The sequence below is a fragment of the Strix uralensis genome, chromosome 2 (genome assembly GCF_047716275.1).
Source record: "Strix uralensis isolate ZFMK-TIS-50842 chromosome 2, bStrUra1, whole genome shotgun sequence".
In the NCBI taxonomy this organism is placed as follows: Eukaryota; Metazoa; Chordata; class Aves; order Strigiformes; family Strigidae; genus Strix; species Strix uralensis.
In genome coordinates, this window is record NC_133973.1 from 137,757,548 (window position 1) to 137,780,005 (window position 22,458).

The 22,458-nt window shown below is 46.8% G+C and overlaps 1 protein-coding gene across 1 annotated transcript; it reads left to right on the forward strand.

Moving 5' to 3' along the window:
• Positions 1 to 445: 445 nt before the first annotated feature.
• On the forward strand, positions 446 to 20,015 carry LOC141940034 (disintegrin and metalloproteinase domain-containing protein 20-like). Its single transcript, XM_074860803.1, is given in 19 exon segments — positions 446 to 518; positions 1,472 to 1,566; positions 1,757 to 1,839; positions 1,927 to 2,005; positions 2,523 to 2,599; positions 4,992 to 5,187; positions 8,595 to 8,661; positions 8,861 to 8,868; positions 9,251 to 9,322; positions 9,899 to 10,181; positions 12,077 to 12,182; positions 13,440 to 13,476; positions 13,478 to 13,547; positions 13,550 to 13,623; positions 14,854 to 14,931; positions 17,975 to 18,025; positions 18,027 to 18,087; positions 19,498 to 19,611; positions 19,686 to 20,015. Coding segments are annotated over 19 exon segments (1,722 nt in total). The 3' UTR covers positions 19,784 to 20,015.
• Positions 20,016 to 22,458: the final 2,443 nt, after the last annotated feature.

The window sequence follows — 22,458 nt, forward strand, 5'->3', positions numbered from 1 at the left end:
GAGAGGAGAGGAGAGGAGAGGAGAGGAGAGGAGAGGAGAGGAGAGGAGAGGAGAGGAGAGGAGAGGAGAGGAGAGGAGAGGAGAGGAGAGGAGAGGAGAGGAGAGGAGAGGAGAGGAGAGGAGAGGAGAGGAGAGGAGAGGAGAGGAGAGGAGAGGAGAGGAGAGGAGAGGAGAGGAGAGGAGAGGAGAGGAGAGGAGAGGAGAGGAGAGGAGAGGAGAGGAGAGGAGAGGAGAGGAGAGGAGAGGAGAGGAGGGGAGGGGAGGGGAGGGGAGGGGAGAGGAGGGGAGGGGAGGGGAGGGGAGGGGAGAGGAGGGGAGGGGAGGGGAGGGGAGGGGAGGGGAGGGGAGGGGAGGGGAGGGGAGGGGAGGGGAGGGGAGGGGAGGGGAGGGGAGGGGAGGGGAGGGGAGGGGAGGGGAGGGGAGGGGAGGGGAGGGGAGGGGGGAGATGGCAGGTGGAGGAGGGATGGTGGCAGTTGGAAGTGGGACCGGGGTGCTGGAAGGTGTTGGAACAGGCCCAGGTTGGGGGCAGTTGGAGAAGGGATGGGATGGGATGGGATGGGATGGGATGGGATGGGATGGGATGGGATGGGATGGGATGGGATGGGATGGGATGGGATGGGATGGGATGGGATGGGGATGGGATTAGATGAGATGGGAAAGGATGGGTGGTAGTTGGAGAATAGGTGAGGTAGCCCGGAATGGCTTGAGAGGGAGACAGAGGGGATGGAGTGGGGTGGGGGTACCCCAAAGGGCAGGGTGGAGGAACAGGGGGGGATGTGGGTGGAAGGAGGTGGGATGAGAAGAGGGCAGGGGGATGTGGGAGGCATGGGGCTGGGGGGAATGCACAAGGGGATGTGGGTGGGGGACAGGCTGGGGGATGTGGGCATGGGGACATGTGAGGAGGGACATGGGGGACAACAGGAGAAGGGAGGTGGGATGGGGGGTGCAGGCTGGGAACACGGGCGGGGGATGTTGGCTTGGGACCTTGTTTGGGGGAAGGCAGAGGGGGGACACGGGCTGGGGGATGCAGCCTGGGGTACTGGGGGGTGGGGTCTGGGGGGGGGATGCAAGGGTAGGGATGGGGGGAGATGCAGGCTGGGAGACATGGGCAGGGGATGCAGGATGGGGACAAGCATGGAGGGACACGAGCTGGGGACCATGGGCTGGGACGCAAGCAGGGGGATGCATGTGGGCTCAGCATCCTGTAATTACAGAAGTCATGTCATTTTTCCCCTTTTTCAAAAATATTCTCCGGAGTTTCTTGCATCCTAAGTTTCATTAGAAGCCATCATTAACAGCGAAGAGCTGCTCAACCCCCTCCTTTATACTTCTCATTGAAGACAGATGGACTCGCAAAATTTAAACACACCAAATTTTTCAAACTTTCACTTAAAATCCTTCTTCGGCACTGCAGGGGTGGGAAATCCTTCATTGCCTGGTGTGATTAATGCCCTTTTTTCCCTAAATGCAGAATCTCTTTCAGGTTTTACTGGAGCATCAGGAATCACCTACTCTGAAGTTACAATACCCAGGCGGCTGGAGGCGAAGGATGGGGCCTTCACAGAGGTCATTTGCTTTTGGGGAAACTTTTTCGAACACAGGTCTAGACCATGGCCTCTGCGGGGGCTGTGGGTGGGTGCCGAAGGCAGAACAGGGCAGCAAGACGGCTCCGGCTTCTCAGCCAAAATCAGTCTGTAAATAGTGTTTCCATGGTTGGATTAATTTCTGAATTTAATCAGTGTCTCGGCCGTTGCAGGGGGACGTGTCCTATTTAATAACGGCAGAAGGAAACCACCACGTTGTCCATCCGACGCAGCCTCAAAGTAAGGCTCTTCCCCAGTTTTCCTTCCTCTGTTATTTTTTTTGCACAGGGCCATCTCGGGGAATTAATGGGCCCGTGCCAAGGATTTCTGCTTTGCTTTTCAGAAATTTGATAGCCAAGGACATCCCGGTTTTCACGTACAGTCTGGAGGGAGAGCTGATAACCGAGTTTCCGTATATTCAGGTAAGTTTAGACATCTGTCAAGGATGCATTGACAGCCAGAACTAAATGACCCTCCTCCTCCTCGCAGGCTCCTTCAAACTTACCAGTGGATCTAAGCACGGGATGGCTTTCTGGTTCTAAAATAATCTGTTATTTTGATGCCATTTGTTTAAAAAAAAAGGAAGGAAATTGTACAGAGACTGATAAAAACTGGAAAAACAATTTCAGATTGATCAGCACACTTGATTTCCCTTTCATATTTTTAAAGTTTTTAAAATTATTTTACTCAATGAAAAGAAAAATCGAGAAATCACAAAACACCCCTCTGAAAATTCATCATGATCCAGCGACGAGCTCTCAGGCTCACGCTTTTTCCCTGCTTATCTTCTATGCCTTCCCTTTTTTTGCACGTGAAATACCACTTCTGAAGTGGTAAAGGATGGATTTGGGGAGGTTTTATGTGTCCCTTTACTGATGCAGAGGGGTTTTTTGACCTGAGCGTGGGAGCTTTTCCTGAAAGCACGTTTGCACCTTGCAGGACAACTGCTACTACGAGGGGTTTGTGGAGGGTTCCCCAGGATCCGCCGTGTCCCTCAGCACGTGCTTTGGGATCAGGTAGGGCTCTTCCCAGGGGAGAACAGGGGGGTCAGTGTCAAATGAACTGGGATGGGGATTTATCTCCCTTTTTAAAGCAGGTACCCTCACTTCTGCGTGTGATGCTTTCTGCTGCATCTTGCTACTAAAATTCAAATCTTCAAACACAGCTGTGATTTTTTTTTAGCACTACAGATTTTACAGCATCTCCAGTGTAGATGTTAAGGGCAGATATTTCACAGGAAAACAGGTTTTAATGTAATTTTTGGCCACACAATGGCAGCCAGTAAGCAGGTAGCAGGTTGGACATGCCAAGACAATTCAAAGAATTACTTTGAAAGACAGTAAACTAAACAAGCATTTCTCGAGAAACTTTCCTCTTCAGGTGCACTCCATGTCTGGGATATATTTATTTCTGATAGTGCAAGCTCTGAACATGAGACAGAAAGCAAATGTGTAGGGGCATAAGAATCTCCGGCAACTCAGAATCTTCCAAAACGCTGCATTAAACTGGTGGTCACCCATAACCATCACCAACATCCCTCTTGAAGTCCTCCCTGTAGAACTTAGTTACTTTATAATATTAGTCACAGGGAAAGGAATGCCAGAGTAACCTCTCCGCTGAACATGAAGAGGATATGTAAATGAACCATGCACAGCTCAGCAGTCCTCTTCCTACATTATCCCTCTGCAACGTTACCAAACCCAGACCTTTGATCTTCTGCAGAAATACCAATCCTGGGGAGCAGGAGCTGCTTTTTTTAAAAAGAGATTGTCCTAACTTTGAAAATGTTTAATTATATTTCATATTATTTTCACTGGCTTTCACAGAATCACAGAATCCTTCAGGTTGGAAAAGCCTCTTGGGATCATCGAGTCCAACCCTCAGCCCGACTCTACAAAGTTCTCCCCTACACCACATCCCCCCACAGCTCATCCAAACGGCCCTTAAACACACCCAGGGATGGGGACTCCACCCCCTCCCTGGGCAGCCTATTCCACTCTCTGACCACTCTTGCTGGGAAACATTTTTTCCTCATGCCCAGTCTGAACCTCCCCTGTTGCAGTTTAAAGCCGTTCCCTCTTGTTCTGTCACTAATTCCCTGGGAGAAGAGACCAGCACCAACCTCTCTACAACATCCTTTCAGGGAGCTGCAGAGAGTGATGAGGTCTCCCCTCACCTTCTCCTCCTCACACTGAACAGTCCCAGCTCCTTCAATCTCTCCTCACAGGATTTATTCTCCAGGCCCTTCCCCAGCCTCATTGCCCTCCTCTGCACTCGCTCCAGCCCCTCGAGATCTCTCTCGGATTGAGGTGCCCAAAACTGGACACAACCCTCCAGGTGTGGCCTCACCAGTGCAGAGCACAGGGGGACTATCACCTCCCTGCTTCTGCTGGTCACACTATTTCTGATATAAGCCAGGATGCCGTTGGCTTTCTTGGCCACCTGGGCACACTGCTGGCTCATGTCCAACCTTCCCCGCAGCCATCCACGATTTACAGCATCCAGCTGCACACACTGCACCGGCGTCAGACTCCCACAGAAAGTCTGAACTTCCTTCTCAGCCTGGATGCAGGGGACTCGCAGGGTGGGAAATCAACTTTTTTTTTTCCCATTAAAGACCTTGATAAATGCACTAGCACAACTGTCTTAGCAAAGTCTTCCAGTTTCCAGCTCAGTGTTTTCCTATTGTGATACACAAACCAGTAGTTATGAACATTTTAGGACTAAATAACTCAAACTCTGGCAAAACTAAGACCCATTGAGCCTCTCTTATAAGACCAGGCATGAGACTGAGATTTGGTAGGCCTACCTGCACCTTCTTTCTCAAACAAGCACCCCAAAAGTTCTCTAAATTGAGTTTTTTTAGGATGCAAACCTATTAGCAGATGCAGTGTCTACATGGGGATAAACAGATCTTAAAGACAGATGCTCCTTGGAATGGCCACAGCACAGAGTTTTTATTGCCTTCTCGCTTTCATTTAATATATAACACTCATCTGGAGCATCTTTAGTTTTTCCCAAAGCTGCATAATTGCTCGCTCAAGGCTGTCTTATGTATTCTAAACCTTGGGCATAACACTTCTTTCCCAATAGGATCTTTTAGGTGAGTTCCTTGTATCTTCCCACAAGACCCCTGTCCACAGGAGCAGTGGCATGAAAGAGCTAAATCTTTCCATATACCCCCTTTCAAAAAAACCCCAAACCATAAAATACAGGCTGATCCCAATAGTGCTGAACCCCAGAGCTCCTGGAGCTTCTGCCTGTTGGCAAGATGTGCAGGGCTGCCCCACATCTCCAGCCACACTATGATGAGCACCCTGCACCTTGTTTATTTTTGTATTTACTCAATAATTTAAAAAGTCATTTAGCTCACGCCTCTTACTGACTTCTCTGTTTGAAAATTCGCAGTGGAGTTTTGCAAATCAGAGATCTGGGGTATGAAACCGAGCCTGTGGAGAACTCCTCGACGTTTCAACACCTCATTTACCGAAGGGCGTTGGAAGACGGCTCGCACCGACTGTGCCAAGTGCCCGAGGAGCACGAGGACCATCTGCCCAACGACGGAGAATTTGCGAATGGGAGTTGTAAAATCCTTCTTATCGAAGTAAGGATTCCCCATCTGCTCCTCTCGATGTTGTACGTTCGTGTGTATACATACCGGTTATGTTGAATTCTGGGAGTGATCTGATCATAGGGAAAACTTGCATTCATAAAAGCAGGACAGGGGTTTTGCACTGTAAAGCACCCGTAGGTCTGGAAGCAAACAGGATTTCTGTAGAGTGGCGATGCACCATCACATGGCATGGAAACCACACCCACAGCCATGCCTAAGCATCACACTGTGAAATGAAGACCCCATTTAGTTTCTGGAAGAGCGTTAGGTAGCACTTTGTCAGGTGCAGATCATCCTGCCCTGGGTTTGCTTCTCTCTTGAGATCCCTTCCCGCTTGCCAGTTCATCTCACAAACCCTGAAAAAAATACTCAGGTCTTAAAAATGGTGGTGGAAATGAAAGTGGAAGCAGCAAACAAAAATCTTTTTAAGACAGCAATAAAGAGAGGAGTTGACATGTCAGCTCCAGAGGTAAAAGCTGCTGAAGGTTTCAATAAACAAATCTGAGATGATTAATTATTTTCAAAGACAGTTAGATAATGTTTCTAAATAAGCCATGATCAGAAGCTATAGAAGCAATGATTTCAACCATTACAGACTTTCTGTTGTAGAAAATCTATTGACAAACCAGTATTTTACTGCCTGACTCCAGAAAAGGAATTGTAGACTCGTGGACCAGGGCTCTGCATCCAGAGCTCTTCCCTCCCGACCCTCTTCTTGTAGGGCTGCCCCACCAAAGAGCCTGGGAAGGACACGGCTTGGGGGGTGGGATGTGTTCCTGGGCTGTGGGTGCCACCAGCCCCACTGACATCAGGCTTGAGCTCCATCCCATAGGATGATGCAGGTTGGAAGGGACCTCGGGAGGTCTCAGGTTCAGCCTCCTCCTCCACGCCAGGATCAGCTCTGAGGTCAAACCAGGTTGCTCAGGCCTTTACGCAGTTGGATCTTGAAGACCTCCAAGGATGGAGACTGCACAACGCCTCTGGACAGCCTCCTGCAAGGCTTGAATCTTCCTTATTAGTGTGTCAGAAATATTCTGAGGATGCAATTCCCCTTTTCTAGAGAAATCTCTGAGCATCTTCCAGTGCTCTGTCTGTGCCACCTTTCCCTTTGGGAAAGTCTTTGGGGCCATGGCTGGGTGTCTCTCCCAGCAGTGTTGAGGTCTTGTGAGCACTGGGTAAGGGGAAAGGTTACATCACCTGTCTTACTGACATGACTCCTACTCCTACACCCCATTTGTTTGCTCTTCTTTTCTTTTTCGCTCTTTTTGAGCAGCAGAATATTTTCAAGTCTGTTCATCATGCTTCTCTGATGGAGTTGTCCACAAATCTGCCAGCACGCTGCGTTAGCCACAGGCTCTGGGATAGATGTTGAACAGTTTCTGTTCTGGCTCTGACTCCTTTGGGACCTTATTTAATGCATCTTTATATCTTGGCAAGAAAGATCAACAACTGCTCTCTCTGTGTCTTTAGTCGGTGTTCACCTTACAGTAAGAAAATCTACTGCCCATTTTGTTTAAATTACACACAAAAAAAGCTTTAGTGATGTCAAAATGCACACATCTGCGGGTTCTTTTCTGTTCATAAACATAGTTTCCATGTTTTCAAAAGAAATTAGATTGTTCTTTCATCATTTGATATTGGATATTACTGATGCGGTTGTTTTCAGAAACACCTTGGTTAGAAAAATAGTTTATTTGCTTTGATTTGCGAATGCTTTTAGAGCTTGTGAGGACGTCTGTCATCGCTGTTCCTGCTTTCAAAAGAGCTGAGATAAAGTGTTATTTTTGTACCTACGAGTGTGGATTATTTATAGCGACAGCCTGGCCTATGCCAGCGTACTGTGATTGCATTCAGTGAAAGAAATAAAGAGTGACATTCAGAGATGCTGCCTCCTGATAATAATATGAAGCATTTAGATGGACGAATTACTTATAAGCTCCCATGGTGGAAATATAGTTTTATAAATTGCTACAATTTCACTGAATTTGCTGAGAACCTGCCAGGGAAAAAGGATAATTTATAATAATAATAATAATAAAGTGGTATTTGTTCAACAGAGAAGAGAGATGAGTCCCCATGCTTAAAATTACTTAAGCAATAGCATCGTTTTAGCCCTGCGTATTTCTGCAACAGCCAAACCATTTAGAAAGTTGTCTTTCTGAGAGAGCAACTCCTCCTCCTCTCTTCTACCACCAAAACGCCTGGGAACTACTCGAGAGAAATGCTAAAATGTCTTCCACATTCCTATCTCAGCCAGCACCAAGGCTACCACTCAGGCTTTCACAGAATCCCAGAATCATCGAGGTTGGAAAAGCCCTTGAAGCTCCTCCAGTCCAACCATGAACCTCACCCTGACCGTTCCCAACTCCACCAGATCCCTCAGCGCTGGGTCAGCCCGACTCTTCAACCCCTCCAGGGATGGCGACTCCCCCCCTGCCCTGGGCAGCCCATTCCAACCTTTGTAGGGTCAACTTCTTTTTCTCCTCGTTACTTGACCAAATCTGCAGATCTTGAACGCCCTCACAGTCTCACTGAGTGCTCACCCTGTCAGAGATGGGACGATGCTGTCGCTGAACAATAACGTGCTCAGAGGAGAAGAACAACCCCCCAGGTGACCCATTAACCAATCTCTACCAGCAATTAATGTGCTGGATGTATAAAATGTAGAAGTCAATGAGCTCTACCCAGTCCAGGACTGAGGGCATCACACCTACGGCAGATTTTCTTTTAACTACAGAGCTGCCCATGCATGAACGTGCAAAGGGCACAAGCAAAAACCACTAAAAACCTTATTTCCAGAGGCTGCTGGATCGCAGGTGCAGTACGTGGGGCCTCTCACTGGCTGGGTCGATCAGTGGACACGCTCCCATTTGCTGTAGAACGCAGGTGTGCTGGGTAAAATGAAGCAAAACTAAGAGTTGATTGTAGCAGCTCTCATATGGCTTGAAGAATTTCAGTTCAGGACCAGTTTTTATCTGCAATTATCTCTTTAAGCCTCCTGGTTTCTTGCACTGAGCTGCTTGATGCAGGCAGCTCATGCTGACCCCACCCAATTCTCCCTTTGACACAGCTTTTGTGGTGCCAAATTTAATGATTAAAAAAATGGTCTGAGCACGTGCAGAAGTCTGCAGCTCGTGATTCAACATGAGCAATGCGAGGTAATCCCCCTGCTACCAAGAAAACCCCACCTACAGCTGTGTTCTGTCTCTGAATCTCTCTGCTCTCGCCCTGATTACTCATTACGCTCATTAAACCTTCCCTAATGCATAAGTGCTCTGTGTTCTTGTACTTAAGGGAAATTCTGGATTAGTTTCAGTAACACCGCTTTGCTTTTTTGCAATGCAGTGTAAGCTTTAAAGCTCTTGAACATATCTCAGTAACCGCAGTGGCATTTCCAGGAGGTTCCTGGTCTCCAGATCCTGCCTGTGCCCACCAGATACTTGGAGCTGGCTCTGATCACAAAGAGCTGGTAAGGATCAAAAATTATCAGAGAGAAATCTCAAGATGCTGGAGCGAGTGCAGAGGAGGGCAACGAAGCTGGGGAAGGGCCTGGAGAATAAATCCTGTGAGGAGAGATTGAAGGAGCTGGGACTGTTCAGTGTGAGGAGGAGAAGGTGAGGGGAGACCTCATCACTCTCTGCAGCTCCCTGAAAGGACGTTGTAGAGAGGTTGGTGCTGGTCTCTTCTCCCAGGGAATTAGTGACAGAACAAGAGGGAACGGCTTTAAACTGCAACAGGGGAGGTTCAGACTGGGCATGAGGAACAAATGTTTCCCAGCAAGAGTGGTCAGAGAGTGGAATAGGCTGCCCAGGGAGGGGGTGGAGTCCCCCTCCCTGGGTGTGTTTAAGGGCCGTTTGGATGAGCTGTGGGGGGATGTGGGGTAGGGGAGAACTTTGTAGAGTCGGGCTGAGGGTTGGACTCGATGATCCCGAGGGGCTTTTCCAACCTGAAGGATTCTGTGATTCTGTGATTACTGCCATGCTGCGGCCGTTGCGTTACAGCAGAGGCAATCCTCGGCGTTCAGCGTTGTAACATAGACCTTCTCCCCTTTCAGTTTAAAGTTAACAACTCCAGCGAGACACGGATGCTACATCTGTTCATTTCCATAAGCAACCTCCTGAACACGGCGAGTTTTAACGACGTGGTAATTACAATCATCCTTTGCTCCGCTGGCTGGCTCTCTAACCTGCTACCCTGGGAAAGGGATGAACAATCTGTGCCTGGCTGCAGCTTCTCTACTAGGAACCGATGTGTTCCTCAACGGTATAAAACCCACTTCAACTGTTAAAAAATTGCTTCAAATAGGAGTGAAGTCAGTTTAAAGATAATTTTTAAATCAACCCTTTAAAATACTTGATTGGGAATATGCATTATTGTCATTAAATGCTTTCTGGTAGCTCATTACGGTCTCCCTCCTTCACCTCCTTCTTGAGTCCTCCAAAACAGTTTTCATCTTCTGCAGCTTCTGTGTGAATTCACCGACAAGGTGCCAGCGCATCACCCGTGAGGCACTCGAAAACCAGCTACACAGAAAGCTCCATTAAATTAATACAATTCACAGAAATAAACGACACGCTCAGCTCTTCCCACTTGAGCAAGGAATTTGTTCTTGCACGAGCAACGCGGAGACGAGCGCGGTGCCCGGGGTCGCTGCAGGCCCCACGGTCTGTGGGGGGTGATGCAAACTCTTGCTCTCTTCCAGGTCTACAAGCCCATGAAGCTGCAGATCATCATCAGCGCGATGGAGATGCGGACCAGGACGGGCCAGGTGACGACCAGCCGCAGCCTGGCCCGGATGCTGCAGGTTTTTGCTGTGTGGTGTCACAGGGATGCTGTCAGTCACATTCATTACGACCATATCCAGTTACTGCTGTACGAGTCCTGCGTTTTAATCACTCAGATCACGTACCTGCTCCGGGGAGATAAGCAGGAAGCAGGAATATTTTCTTCTCTTTCTTCTAAGTTTTATATATATATGCTGATAAGTCTTTTGTCCTGGTGATATCTCGTGGAAAAAAAATGTAACGGTTTAATCAGTCCATGTACTAATCAGCACATATTTGTCATGTAAATTGATATAAGAATTCACTTTTCCATTTCACTGCCCTCTTTTATATTTTTCCACACGTGTACACACACAGACCATACAGCTCATTTCCAGTTTTGATACAGTTGTCTGTAACTGAATTATTTTAATTTCATTTTTAGTTTTTACTCATTTTTATATATACAAGCCACTCAATATTTAGATATAATAATTCATTGTTATATGGTTTACAACTCACTATTTCAATTAAACCTTTTTGCTAGGACATGGGAGTTAGATCTCAAACTGCAAGACATTTAATCATTTACTTCACTTGTTTTCTAAGACCTAGCACCTTGTTTCTGTTTTGTCTGTTGCCTTTTCCTTTATTTGGAGGGAAAGAAACCTTCTGCATAGTAAAAAAATATATCTCAAAATTTATTGAAGCCTTTTTTTCAAATTCTACATATTGTATTGCCAAATCTTTTAAAAATCATTTCAAATAATTATATTTTATGGAAATAGCCTACAGGCCACTCTTCCCTTTAAAGCAGGGAGGAAGCCAATGAGTTTATTTCATGGACTTCAGGGTAAACATAACAGAAACGAAGATGTGCTGGACACAGTCGTTGAGATGACTTTTACACCTTTGAAAGCAACCGCAATCTATAATTAGTGCATTTAATTTCCCCCAGTTCAAACCTGAAGCGTGCACGTGATTTTTTTGAATACCCGCCCACTTCCTCCTTCAGATTATTTCAGTTCCGTAGGAAGTAACCAAACTTCCCCAGCGCACGTGTCCTGAAGCTGCGGCAGAGCGGATCTATTCCGCGCTCCCTCGTTAGTGACAGCACTAATACCCATCATGACCCGAGCTCGACGGTTCTTTATGAACATACAAAAGTCTTCTGTAAGTAAAACAACAGTTCCTCTATGATCTACCACGTTTATGAGAAGTTTGGAGTCTCTGGGAACTCCTGCACATGAAGACGCAGCATTTCTCATGTAAGGCATTGCTGGGAAAGGCAAGGATGTTGATAAGGCAGAATATTTTGGTAAGGCAGAATATTTTTGTCATCATTTCAACCTGGGACACCAGAGAAATTGTCACACGAGCATCTACACGGTGCCAGCGTGGCCAACAGCAATCCCAGCCACCTCTGCAGGACAGCTGGGACATCTGGCAGCTGTTTTTACTTTGAGAGCATTTTGGATGCTTGAAAACTTAAAAAAACACCTGATGGGAGGGATGGGAGTCCTGCATTGACCACAGGCTCTCCATCTTCTCCCTCAGTGCTCTGGTGCTCTTATACAACACTTGGTGAATGCAAAGATGTTCTGAAAAGAATGGGAGTCCCCTGGGTTGGAAATGGTTCTGCCTTCCCGAAATCCAGATCTCCGAGCTGTTTCTGACATCTAAAAGGAATCAGTGTTGCTAATACTGAATATAATGGTGGTGATTCTGGTTTCACAGTAAATGTAAGATGTACTGATTCTAACAGCAAGATAGACTTAAAGAAAAAATAGGTTTGGTGAAAGATTTTAGGCTTTTAATCCAATTTTATGCTCCATGTTGTTCTGTTTAAATGACCATGGTCCATTCTGATCATTGGTTGATCTCTTGGTGGCAAATCTGTTCATTTAGCCACTTCATTCTCACATTGACTAGTCTGGTGCAAAAGAGGACCAAAACCAAAAGAATAGGTGAACACAAAATAAAAATGCCCATAAAACATGGCAGGTCGAATGCAAGCTGTGGTTGACTAGATCTTCATGTCAGAAAAAAAGCACAAAAATCATCTGGATGGTCCCTGCCTTTCCGTGAACATCTCCTTTTGCTCTCTCGCTCTGCAGCCATCCACCTCGCCCCGCTGAGCTGCTTCAGGCAAGTAAATGTTCAAGGTGACTGGTGTGGGAACTGCGGCTCGAACGGGACGTCCTACACTAAATGCCTGGAAGAGTGAGTGCTGGTTACTGGTGGTTACTGGTGTCGCAGTCCTGCCAGTAGCCAGGCAGGACTGGGACGTCACTCTCGTGCATTTCTGTACAAGGCATACATGTTTCTAAGGGGTTTTCAACTTGATTTTTTTTTGTTGGGATTAGGCACAACGAGAGGCAAAAGCAAAAACGGTATTGGGAAAAGGAGCGCAGCTTTTTGTATGACTTGGAGGCTCTGCTAGGCTCTTCTGGGTGGTTTTTATAGATGAAGGAGTGATGGACGAGCATTCTGAGAACCTGTCTAACAGTCAAAATAGGGAAAAAAAGCACGTGGCAACGGGAGGAATTTGAGGCAGTGTTTCTTTAGGCTGGGTTCTCCTTGCACTTTACTTTCAACCCCGAAAGTTAAGTGATGACAGTTTTCTTTTTTAAGGAACTTACACATTTTTCTTCTTTTTTTTGTCCAGAACAGCCTTAAATCTTATCTCCCAGGATTAACGGAAGTTCAGTGCATGATACTTTCCAGCTTTCTCACAGTAAGGGGTCATCCCATTACCAGGCAAGGGCTCTGGTAACGGCTTCAGTTTGATAACGTTCTCTACCCCGTTTTCTCCTGTAGCGTTAATTCTTTCCATGTCGTTGCAGCAGTCATCAGTCAGTGAAAGGCATCTCTACATAGGACACTGTTGTGGTGTGCAGTCCCTCAACCTTTGAAGTCATCACTCTCCAAGCTCTCCTCTGCGGTCCCATCTTGAGAGCAGGACCGGCTGAGAATGACCCACTTTTGAGTGTGGATATGGACAATCACCCAAAAGGAAGGAGATTGTTTACCAGGACCTTGGAGATTTGCTATCCCTATGCATATTAACATTCACTCAAAAATACGTGCTTGCTAGTACCTAACTTTTCTTCATGCTTGCACTTTGACAGTTCACCAAAGAGGGGGACGTTGCTGTCACTAGAGACACCAGGATGCAAATTCAGAATTTATTTCTTATTTTCCTACTGAGCAGCACCTGAGCTTCACTGTGGCCAATTCTGGGCAGAGAGATGAGTTTCTGAATAACTACACCCAATTCTTTCTGGCATAAACAGCACTGTTTCTCATACAGGATATAAAACGGGCAAAGTACATGAAAAGTGGGGGGGTCAAAAAGTCAAACAAAAGTGTCGCTGCAGCTTCTGGAGAGATACGCCAAAGGGTGTGGACCAGCACCATGGCTCACCACATCCTCAGACGTCTCGACAAACGCTGCAGCGGTGTGTTTGTCTCTCCCAGGAACGTCCTGTGTGGAAGAGTGCAGTGCATTAACATTTAAAAAAGTACCGGTCGGGCAAGACGGTGAGACCGTGGTTCAGACTACCGAGAACGATCAGCTCTGCTGGGGCTCGACTTTCACCTGGCTCCAGACACTCCTGACGAGGGATCTATGAAAGATGGCACATCGTGCGGTAGAAACAAGGTTGCCCTTAGAAAGCTGGGAGGATATACAAATAGTACAGGACAGAGACTAAGTGGAAGGATTTTGTTCCTAAAGGAGATGTTCTTGATCTCTAATATAAACCCCATAGTGCCTTAAAACCTCCTTTAGCAGCTGAAAAATAGCAAACATTGGTTTTGTGGGGGTTTTTTTTACCTCAGACTAAATGGCTAACACAATAGCTGCTGGGTTTTTTCATTAGAAGGGAAAGGCAACAGATTGTGCTTTTCTTTTGAAGGCACTAACCAAAGTCAAAGTTTATTTGTTGTACATACAAAAGAATTTGAAGTGTTGGTCCAAGAATAGGACTCACTTCTTCCCTTTGACCCACACAGAAGACCAAATTCCTGTCAAGCTGGTGACATACTAAAGGATGAGTTTCCTGCTATTACAGGGCAGGGAAAATATTCCTAAGAAAACCAGAAGTGCTGAGTTCCACCAAAAGGGAAGGAGCTGCTCAGTGCTGGCTTTGGTAGAGTTCTCCTTTCAGGAGACATGGGTTTCTTACCACCAAAAGCAAACATTATTCCAAAAATAACAAATTCGCAAGGCAAAAAGTTGAAAATAGATCTCCTTCATTCTCCTGCACAGAGGACACGTGTTTGTGTCTAGGAGACACAATGCTCCAAGTTATTCACTGGGCAAACATCTTCTGTGGTTCCAAGTTCTTGTTCACGGTGTGGACTGGACAGGACAAGACCAGAGTTCCTGAGCCACAAACTGCCAAGAGCTGGAGAGAATGTGGGAAAACAGCATTTTATTTATGTACAAAGATCAGGATGGTTGTGCAGGGTCATGCCAAGAGTCCATCCAGACCAGAATCCTCCACCAGTCTCCAGCAGGTACCTAGGGAAGGGTATGAACACAGCAGGCACATATGGTACGTCCTATTGATACTGGCACCACCTTCAATTATTTTCAGCTCTTAATTACTCAGTTCCTGAGGTAGAATTGATTTCTGTGCATTTCAAAACCCTTAATGGGTTTCTTTGGTCTTCCCTTTGCTTTGTCTTGAACCTTGAACTCGAGATCATTTCATGCTCCCCTAGTGCTTGTTTGGAGAACGAAATGTCGTGCAGGAAATTAAATGAATGACTGAAAAGACTTGTCCCGCTGTTTCTCACTACTTTTATCCTTATTCACCACTCAGTGCCCTTTCCTAGTATCTGACATTTCATCATTTCACCAATAAAATTCTGCCTTTTTCTGCAGATATGTATGAACAGGACAGGTGTCACCACAGCTTTTCTCAACAATGATTGTAGGGAGAAAAAATGCAATGGCAGAGGGGTAAGTAGAAAACATCTAAGTATCCTTTGAAAAGTAGAGCATATGAAGTGTAGATTTGTCTCTCTAAAGCAGTATTAGAAGCCCAGAATCATTCCTGATTCAGCAGCACAGAGATTATTTTGATTTTCACCCACGATTGTCCTCACAGATTCTGCTCTGGCCAGCCACAGCTCTTCAGAGCAGTTCATTGGTTGCTTTTACCATTTTTCTTCTTTGTTCCCTCAAATATTGTGAAAACCAACTTCCACATCATAACGCTTCATCCTTCATTGCGTCTGTCAGTTCCACTGAACTTAAACTAGGTGGAGTTGGAGAGATCTTCTAAAAAATGCACGCTCTGTTCTGTAACTTCACTTCCCTTACAAATACCACGGAAATGGCAGATTTTGTGCAACATTGGCTGCACTCAGTCTTACGTAAAAGCTACATTTCCAATATTAATACTGGCAGAATTATTTTGCATGTGGATTTTATTACTTCACTTCCAAGGCTTCGAGGCTTGGATGGGCACACGCTTTGCTGGGTAAAAAACTGGCTGGATGGCCGGGCCCAAAGAGTTGTGGTGAACGGAGTTAAATCCAGTTGGCGGCCGGTCACGAGTGGTGTCCCCCAGGGCTGGGTTGAACATCTTTATTGATGATCTAGACGAGGGGATCGAGTGCACCCTCAGTCAGTTTGCAGATGACATGGAGTTGGGTGGGAGTGTTGATCTGCTCGAGGGTAGGGAGGCTCTGCAGAGAGACCTGGACAGGCTGGAGCGATGGGCTGAGGCCAACTGGGGGAGTTTCACTAAGGCCAAATGCCAGGTGCTGCACTTGGGCCACAACAACCCCCAGCAGCGCTACAGGCTTGGGGAGGAGTGGCTGGAGAGCTGCCAGTCAGAGAGGGACCTGGGGGGGATTGATTGATAACGAGCCAGCAGTGTGCCCAGGTGCCCAATGGCATCCTGGCTTGTATCAGCACTAGCGTGGCCAGCAGGGACAGGGAAGGGATCTTACCCCTGGACTCGGCACTGGTGAGGCCGCCCCTCGATTCCTGGGTTCAGTTTTGGGCCCCTCACTCCAAAAAGGCCATTGAATGACTCGAGCGTGTCCAGAGAAGGGCAACGGAGCTGGTGCAGGGCCTGGAGCACAGGTGTGATGGGGAGCGGCTGAGGGAACTGGGGGGGTTTAGTGTGGAGAAGAGGAGGCTGAGGGGAGACCTCCTGGCCCTCTCCAACTCCCTGAAAGGAGGGTGCAGAGAGATGGGGATGAGTCTCTTGAGCCAAGGAACCAGCGGCAGGCCAAGAGGGAATGGCCTCAAGCTGCGCCAGGGCAGGGTCAGACTGGCTCTTAGGAAGGATTTCTTTGCAGAAGGGGGTGTTGGGCGTTGGAATGGGCTGCCCAGGGCAGGGGGGGAGTCCCCATCCCTGGAGGGGTTGAAGAGTCGGGCTGACCCAGCGCTGAGGGATCTGGTGGAGTTGGGAACTGTTAATGTTGGGTTGATGGTTGGACTGGATGATCTTCAAGGTCTTTTCCAACCGAGACAATTCAGTGATTCTGCAGATGAGCAGATCTGTCTGGTTGTTAGTGTGGATACTAAGGGAGAATATTGGGAAAATTTGCCATTATTGGTCCTTTATCTGTAATATTGCCAAGGACCAGTAAGAAAAGGTACTGGCAGGCTGTCAACCTGTAATTGGAAGGGTCTGAGGTCTGGTTTTCTTCTGCTCTGTCACCAGCTGTAGGTGGCTGAGTCCATCAGAAGTTATGTTCTTGGCAACAGTGTTCTCAAAGTAGTTGGAATAATCATGTCTTTTTGCTTTTCTCCAGAGAGAAGGGTTATAACCCCAAAAATGCATGCTTTTTTTCTTGGGAAGCAGTTCTCCAAACTAAACAAACACACACAATAATTAATAATTATTGCTCTATATGGTTTGGGCTGCACAAGTGAGTGAAGAAAGCTAGACTCAACCCTGCCTCCCCAGAAGAGAGAAAAATGTTACTCAAAGCAGAGACGCTATGTTTGGGTGGGAAACTGTCACTACCTACACAGGCGTGTAAATTTGAGATGTGGGGGAGCAGAGCGATGGGTCCATACTATCAGATAATAACCCTAGCCTAGGCTAATAAGAAATAATAGGAAAAATAATAGGAAAAAAATAGGAAATCAGCCGTTGAGCAACTAAAGAGGGTTAGGGAGCTTGCTTCTGCATCACCTCAGTGCGTGCCACTGACACGGCCTGACCGCAGACCCAAAACCAGGGTGGGAGGCCCAGGGGAGCTCTTCCCTCTGCTCCTGGTCCACAGTGAGGATGCTCGGGCTGTCGGTCAGCCCTTGCTGCACCCCGTCAGAGGTTCGGCTGTTACGGACCATGAGGGAGAACGGAGGAACGCAGGAGGTGAGTAATCCAGCCCAGACAGGACAAATAAATGCGCAACCAAGGGAGTCACAGGCCTACCTTGCAGGAAAAAAAAAAGTAATTTTTGAATCACATGAAGGTGGCAGATTCATTTTGGACATATTTGTGAAATATGCTGTCAAGACAGAAATAATCAAAGCATTCACAAGTGCAGGGTAGCTCCGCAATTAACAAAGATTGCAAAAACACTTTCCAACTCTGAGATTAAAAATGGCTTGAGAAATGCAGAAAGCACTCTACTAAGTTGGAGAAAGGCAAATAAAACCATCTTTCACCTTCTATATGCTGTCACCTCTTCCCCGCTGTGTTTGTAGCACCTCTTCCCACAGGACCATCACCCCAGCGATGGGTCGGGAACTCCCACTGCCCTCACTTCGCACACACCTAACGACCAGTACAAGCCGCACAGCCCACGACAGCCTGTGACCAGGGGCACCAGGCTATCACCTTTGCACAAAACACGTTGAACGTTTCCACAGCGGCAGCTAAAGCAGAGTAACAAATTGATCTTAGGACATGGATTTCATCCAGCTCGTCTCTGCTGTGCTTGCCAACAAGCTGTGCTAGCAGCGCATTGTTCAGAGAAACGCAGGGCCAACTCATCGTTATTTTTCATGCCATAAAATAGGCGTTTTCTTTTAGGTGTGCGACAATAAAATAAACTGTCACTGCGATTTTGGATGGGGCCCCCCTGGACTGCACGCTGGAAGGATTTGAAGGCAGTGTTGACGGCAGACCACCTCCTTCCTGGCACAGTGAGCGTGGAGGGGGAACTTCTGCACACCACACTGCCTGTCTTAGCTTTATTTTTCCTTCAACAAGTTCAGCAGTTCTCCATTTATACTTTCAGACCACCTTAGGCTTTGTTGAGGCATCTCTTTGTCCCTTGCTATTTAGCCCTGTCAGGTTATTTCTTTTTCTCTTATCTCGCTTTCTTTTTTATCATTCCAGCTGCGCTTGCTTTGCCTGACTCTATCAGACCATTCTCAGGGCACTCACACAAACTGCAGATCGATCCCATTAAGCACAGGGGCCAAACACAGCACACGGTTCATTAAGATGGTTTACGAGGGGTGTCTTCTGAGCTCATCAAAACCCTCTCAGGAGAATCTTCCTCTCCTCTTAACACAGATATCCAGCAGAGCTCTAGTCCTGAGAAAACAGGACATAAATAAATATGATCCTGGCGTGTACCTCTGAGACGTATACTTCTGATTTCCTACACCTTAGGTGTTGTAACTTGCTGATTTAAGAAATACCACACAGTCACCCAGCACAAACCCATCAGCACCCGACAGCCTTCAAGCTCTTCCCCGACCCTCTTTGCTCATTAGTTCTGCTGCTGACAAAGAACTGTTAGATCTTTCTGCTGTTTATTTGACCGGGCAAACGGCACGTTGCTCAGGCTGTGATGGGCCCACTGGCACTGCAGAAAGACAACTCTTTTGAGCAGGTAACAGTTTATACATCAAATAAGCTGCTTTTTAAATAACAACCCATTGTGGTATTTCACCTGCCTGCGTGGAGGGGAAGGTACCCGAGCAGTAACGTTCTGCTCTTCTCAATCCATGGAGAAAGTCCGATGCCAAATTTTAGGCTTCTGTTAGGGTCTTCTTAGCGGTTGCTTAGGTGAGCTGGGAGGAGTCAACCCATTTACACTTTCCCTATGAAAAAACTCTCATACTTGTTTATCCATACACTAACTGCACATCGCAGCCTCGGTCGTTAGCTGAAGCAGGCATTTTATCCTTCAGTGCTATGCTTGGATATTTCTCCGTCGGCATGTCCTCATCCAGGAACCCCACCAGAAGCCTTCCTGCTCATTCATTATGTCCTCCAACTCCTTACCACACAGTCCCAAAGACTCCTGGTTTCCAGGCCTACAGAGCAGCACTTCAGCCTCTACACTGCGTACCTCAAGGCTTTTTGCTGTTTCTCAAAAAGATAAGAACGCTGATAGCTCCCAAGTAGCAGTGGTGGAGGTGCCTTGGAGACCCAACCCAAGAGCAGAAGGGAGGGAGCACGCAAGCGAGCAACCGCTCGTTTGGGGTTGAGCATGGGCACTAACGAATATCTGAACACACGTGACAAACCGCTGTTTCGACCAGTGTTTTGTTGTGCCCGGCGTGCACAGAGCGTAACGCTCTTTCTTTCTCTTTTCCAAGTGCTGAGAGTCATAAGGAATATGGGCAAAGCCGCTAGAATGCTTTTACTCCTCTTGATTTTGGCCTTTTTGCTGTCCCAAGAGGGTTGCCACTGCTCAGTGGATCCGAAGGCAGGTAAAGCTCCACTGATCTTTACATCACCTGGCAAAACTGAGGCACATTTAACAATTTTTAACCAAAGTTCTCAGCATCCCATGAAGGGCCTTGCTACGAGTTCACGGGGCAATGCTGGCCACCTCTTCTGCTAACCAAGATCCTCTTGCTTCAAAGACAACCTGCAGGATAATGCAATGAAACGTGCTCTGATCTGCGACGACAGCTTTGTCACAGCTCCCTCTTAGCCACAAACGGCAGCCACAGCTTAATAGTTTTCAATCCTTTCCGGCATTTTTTAAAAGTTTTCCACAGAAATTTTGAAATGAAAATTGTTGTCTAGCTTCAGGATAATTTTTCATAAAGTTCAGCTTTTCCTAAATGGCTCTTCCTTTTTTCTCTTTTGGAGTGTTTATTCCCATTTTTTTTTTTTACCTTTTCCTTTCATTTTCACATTTCTCATTCACTGGAAAATGCAATCAAAAGTTGAAAAAACAAAGATTTTTAAATAGTGTGCAGAGGATAAACACCCTGTTTTATCCTCTTACTGTTTTGCACATTTTTCCCAGGTCAGATGGGTTTATAAGCTTAACTGAAAGAATATGGGAATGTGACTGCAGACAGGGAGAATGTTCAAAATCCCAAACCAGAAAATGAACGATGACATTCCCCTCACTGATCTCTGCACATGCTTTGGATTTGCTGGGCTAATTTGTTCTGCCAAGAAGTAGGAAAAACCACACGGAGGTTTGTTCTGCTCTCGTCTAGTACCCAGCTACCTCATGTACCCCCAATTTAGGTATCTCTACCCCATGTTATAGTTTCCAGAGCAGATATAATAAACGCTTTCCCCTTACCACGGTGATCTGTGGTATCTCTGAATCTCAGGTAAGAGACACTATTCAACTTCATAGTTCTATTTTCTTGTCATTTCACAGACCCATGTCAGAGAACACAATTTCAAAAAAAACCCCAACAATATTTCTCATAAGTTACTTGTCCATAAACTAAAGCATCTTATTCTGCATTAAACCACTATCCAAAGTTCAAATTCACTGAGCACTTTATGTTATAGGTGGCAACTTAGAAGACAGGAAAAATATCCTAATACCACTTCTCTGAAAGAAGTGTGTTCTCCCATCTTCAATTTAAAAATGACATTCTCAAAGGGGTTTGGAGAACTTTAACTTCTCAGTAATTTCCAGATATCTTTGTCCTTTTTCAGTAATTCTTGCTCCCCCAGTTCCTTCTGTGCAAGTTGAGAGCTGCCAGTGAGGACACCCAACAAGTGTGCACAGCATACCTGCAGAAAATTGTTTTGGTTTATGTCATAAACATAACATAAATAAATATAATATAAATAAATACAATATAATATAATATAAACTTGTAAGTCTAGGGTAAAAATACCAAGTTCCTATAAATAGAAGTGCATTCAGACTGCCTCAAGAGCTGGCATTAGCACGATGACACAGCTGAAGAAAGCACAAACAAAATACCAGTCCTTGTCAGGAAAAATAAGAATTTTGTCTACACTGGGACAAGTATGAGATCTCTCCCAAAATGAGCAATATGAGATGACAGACATCACAATGTCCTGGCAGGGAGCTGCCAGGCAGGAGGGTGAAGTTCAAGCCTCCACTCTGGTCCTGGCCGTGGGGCTTTTCTGAGGTGCCTGCCGCGGTTCAGCAAAGCTGCTCTATCCTCCAGGAATCTGGTTAATCCAAACTACGTCAGAGTTGATGTAGTTTCATCAGATCAACTTTTCCAAGGAAAAGCTCCCAAAAAAAAATAATCCTGCCTCTTCTAGTTAGAAGAACAGAAGTAGACAGATAATGAACCAGAAAACAGGGATCACCCATCCAGGAGGCCCAGAGAAGAGCCCCAGGGACAGAAACTCATGGTCTTCAGGGAAAAACTGGAGGATGTGGGTTCTGTAGTTTGAAGAGGTGACTGAGGGGATATCAGGTTCAAGACCATCTCAGGAACCTGAAGGTGCACAAGTCCACGGGACTCCATGAGATGCATCCTGAGGGAACTGGCGGATGAAGTGGCTCAACCATTATCCACCATATTTGAGAAGTTGTGGTGATCCAGTGAAGTTCCCACTGACTGGAAAAGGGGAAACAAAACCTCCATTTTTAAAAAGGGAAAAAAAGGAAGAACCAGAGAACTACAGGCCAGTCAGTCTCACATCTGTGCTTGGAAAGACCATGGGGTGGATCTTCCTGGAAACTGGGCACGTGGAAAATAAGCAGGGGTAGGTGACAGCCAACATGGCTTCACTGAGGGCAAATCGTGCCTGATGACATTGGTGGCCTTCTACAACGGGGTTACAGCGCTGGTGGATAAGGGAAGAGCCACTGACATCATCTACCTGGACTTGTGTAAAGCGTTTGTCTCCACATCCTTGTCTCTAAATTGGAGAGACGTGGATTTGATGGATGGAGCACTCGGTGGGTAAGGAATGGGCTGGGGGGTCACACTCAGACTTGTGGTCAACAGCTCGATGTCCAAGTGGAGAGCAGTGATGAGGGGTGTCCTCAGGGGTCGGGGCTGGACCGGCGCTGTTTAACATCTTTGCTGGGGACATGGACAGTGGGGCTGAGCGCACCCTCAGCCAGTTCCCCGCCAACACCGAGCTGTGTGGTGCGGTGACACGCTGGAGGGAAGGGATCCATCCCGAGGGACCTGGGCAGGCTGGAGAGGGGGGACCCTGTGAACCTCATGGAGGTCAACAAGGCCAAGGGCAAGGTCCTGCCCATGGGTCGGGGCAATCCCAGGCACAAATCCAGGCTGGGCGAGGAGTGGCTGGAGAGCAGCCCCAAGGAGAAGGACTTGGGGGGGTTGGGGGGTGGAAAACTGCCT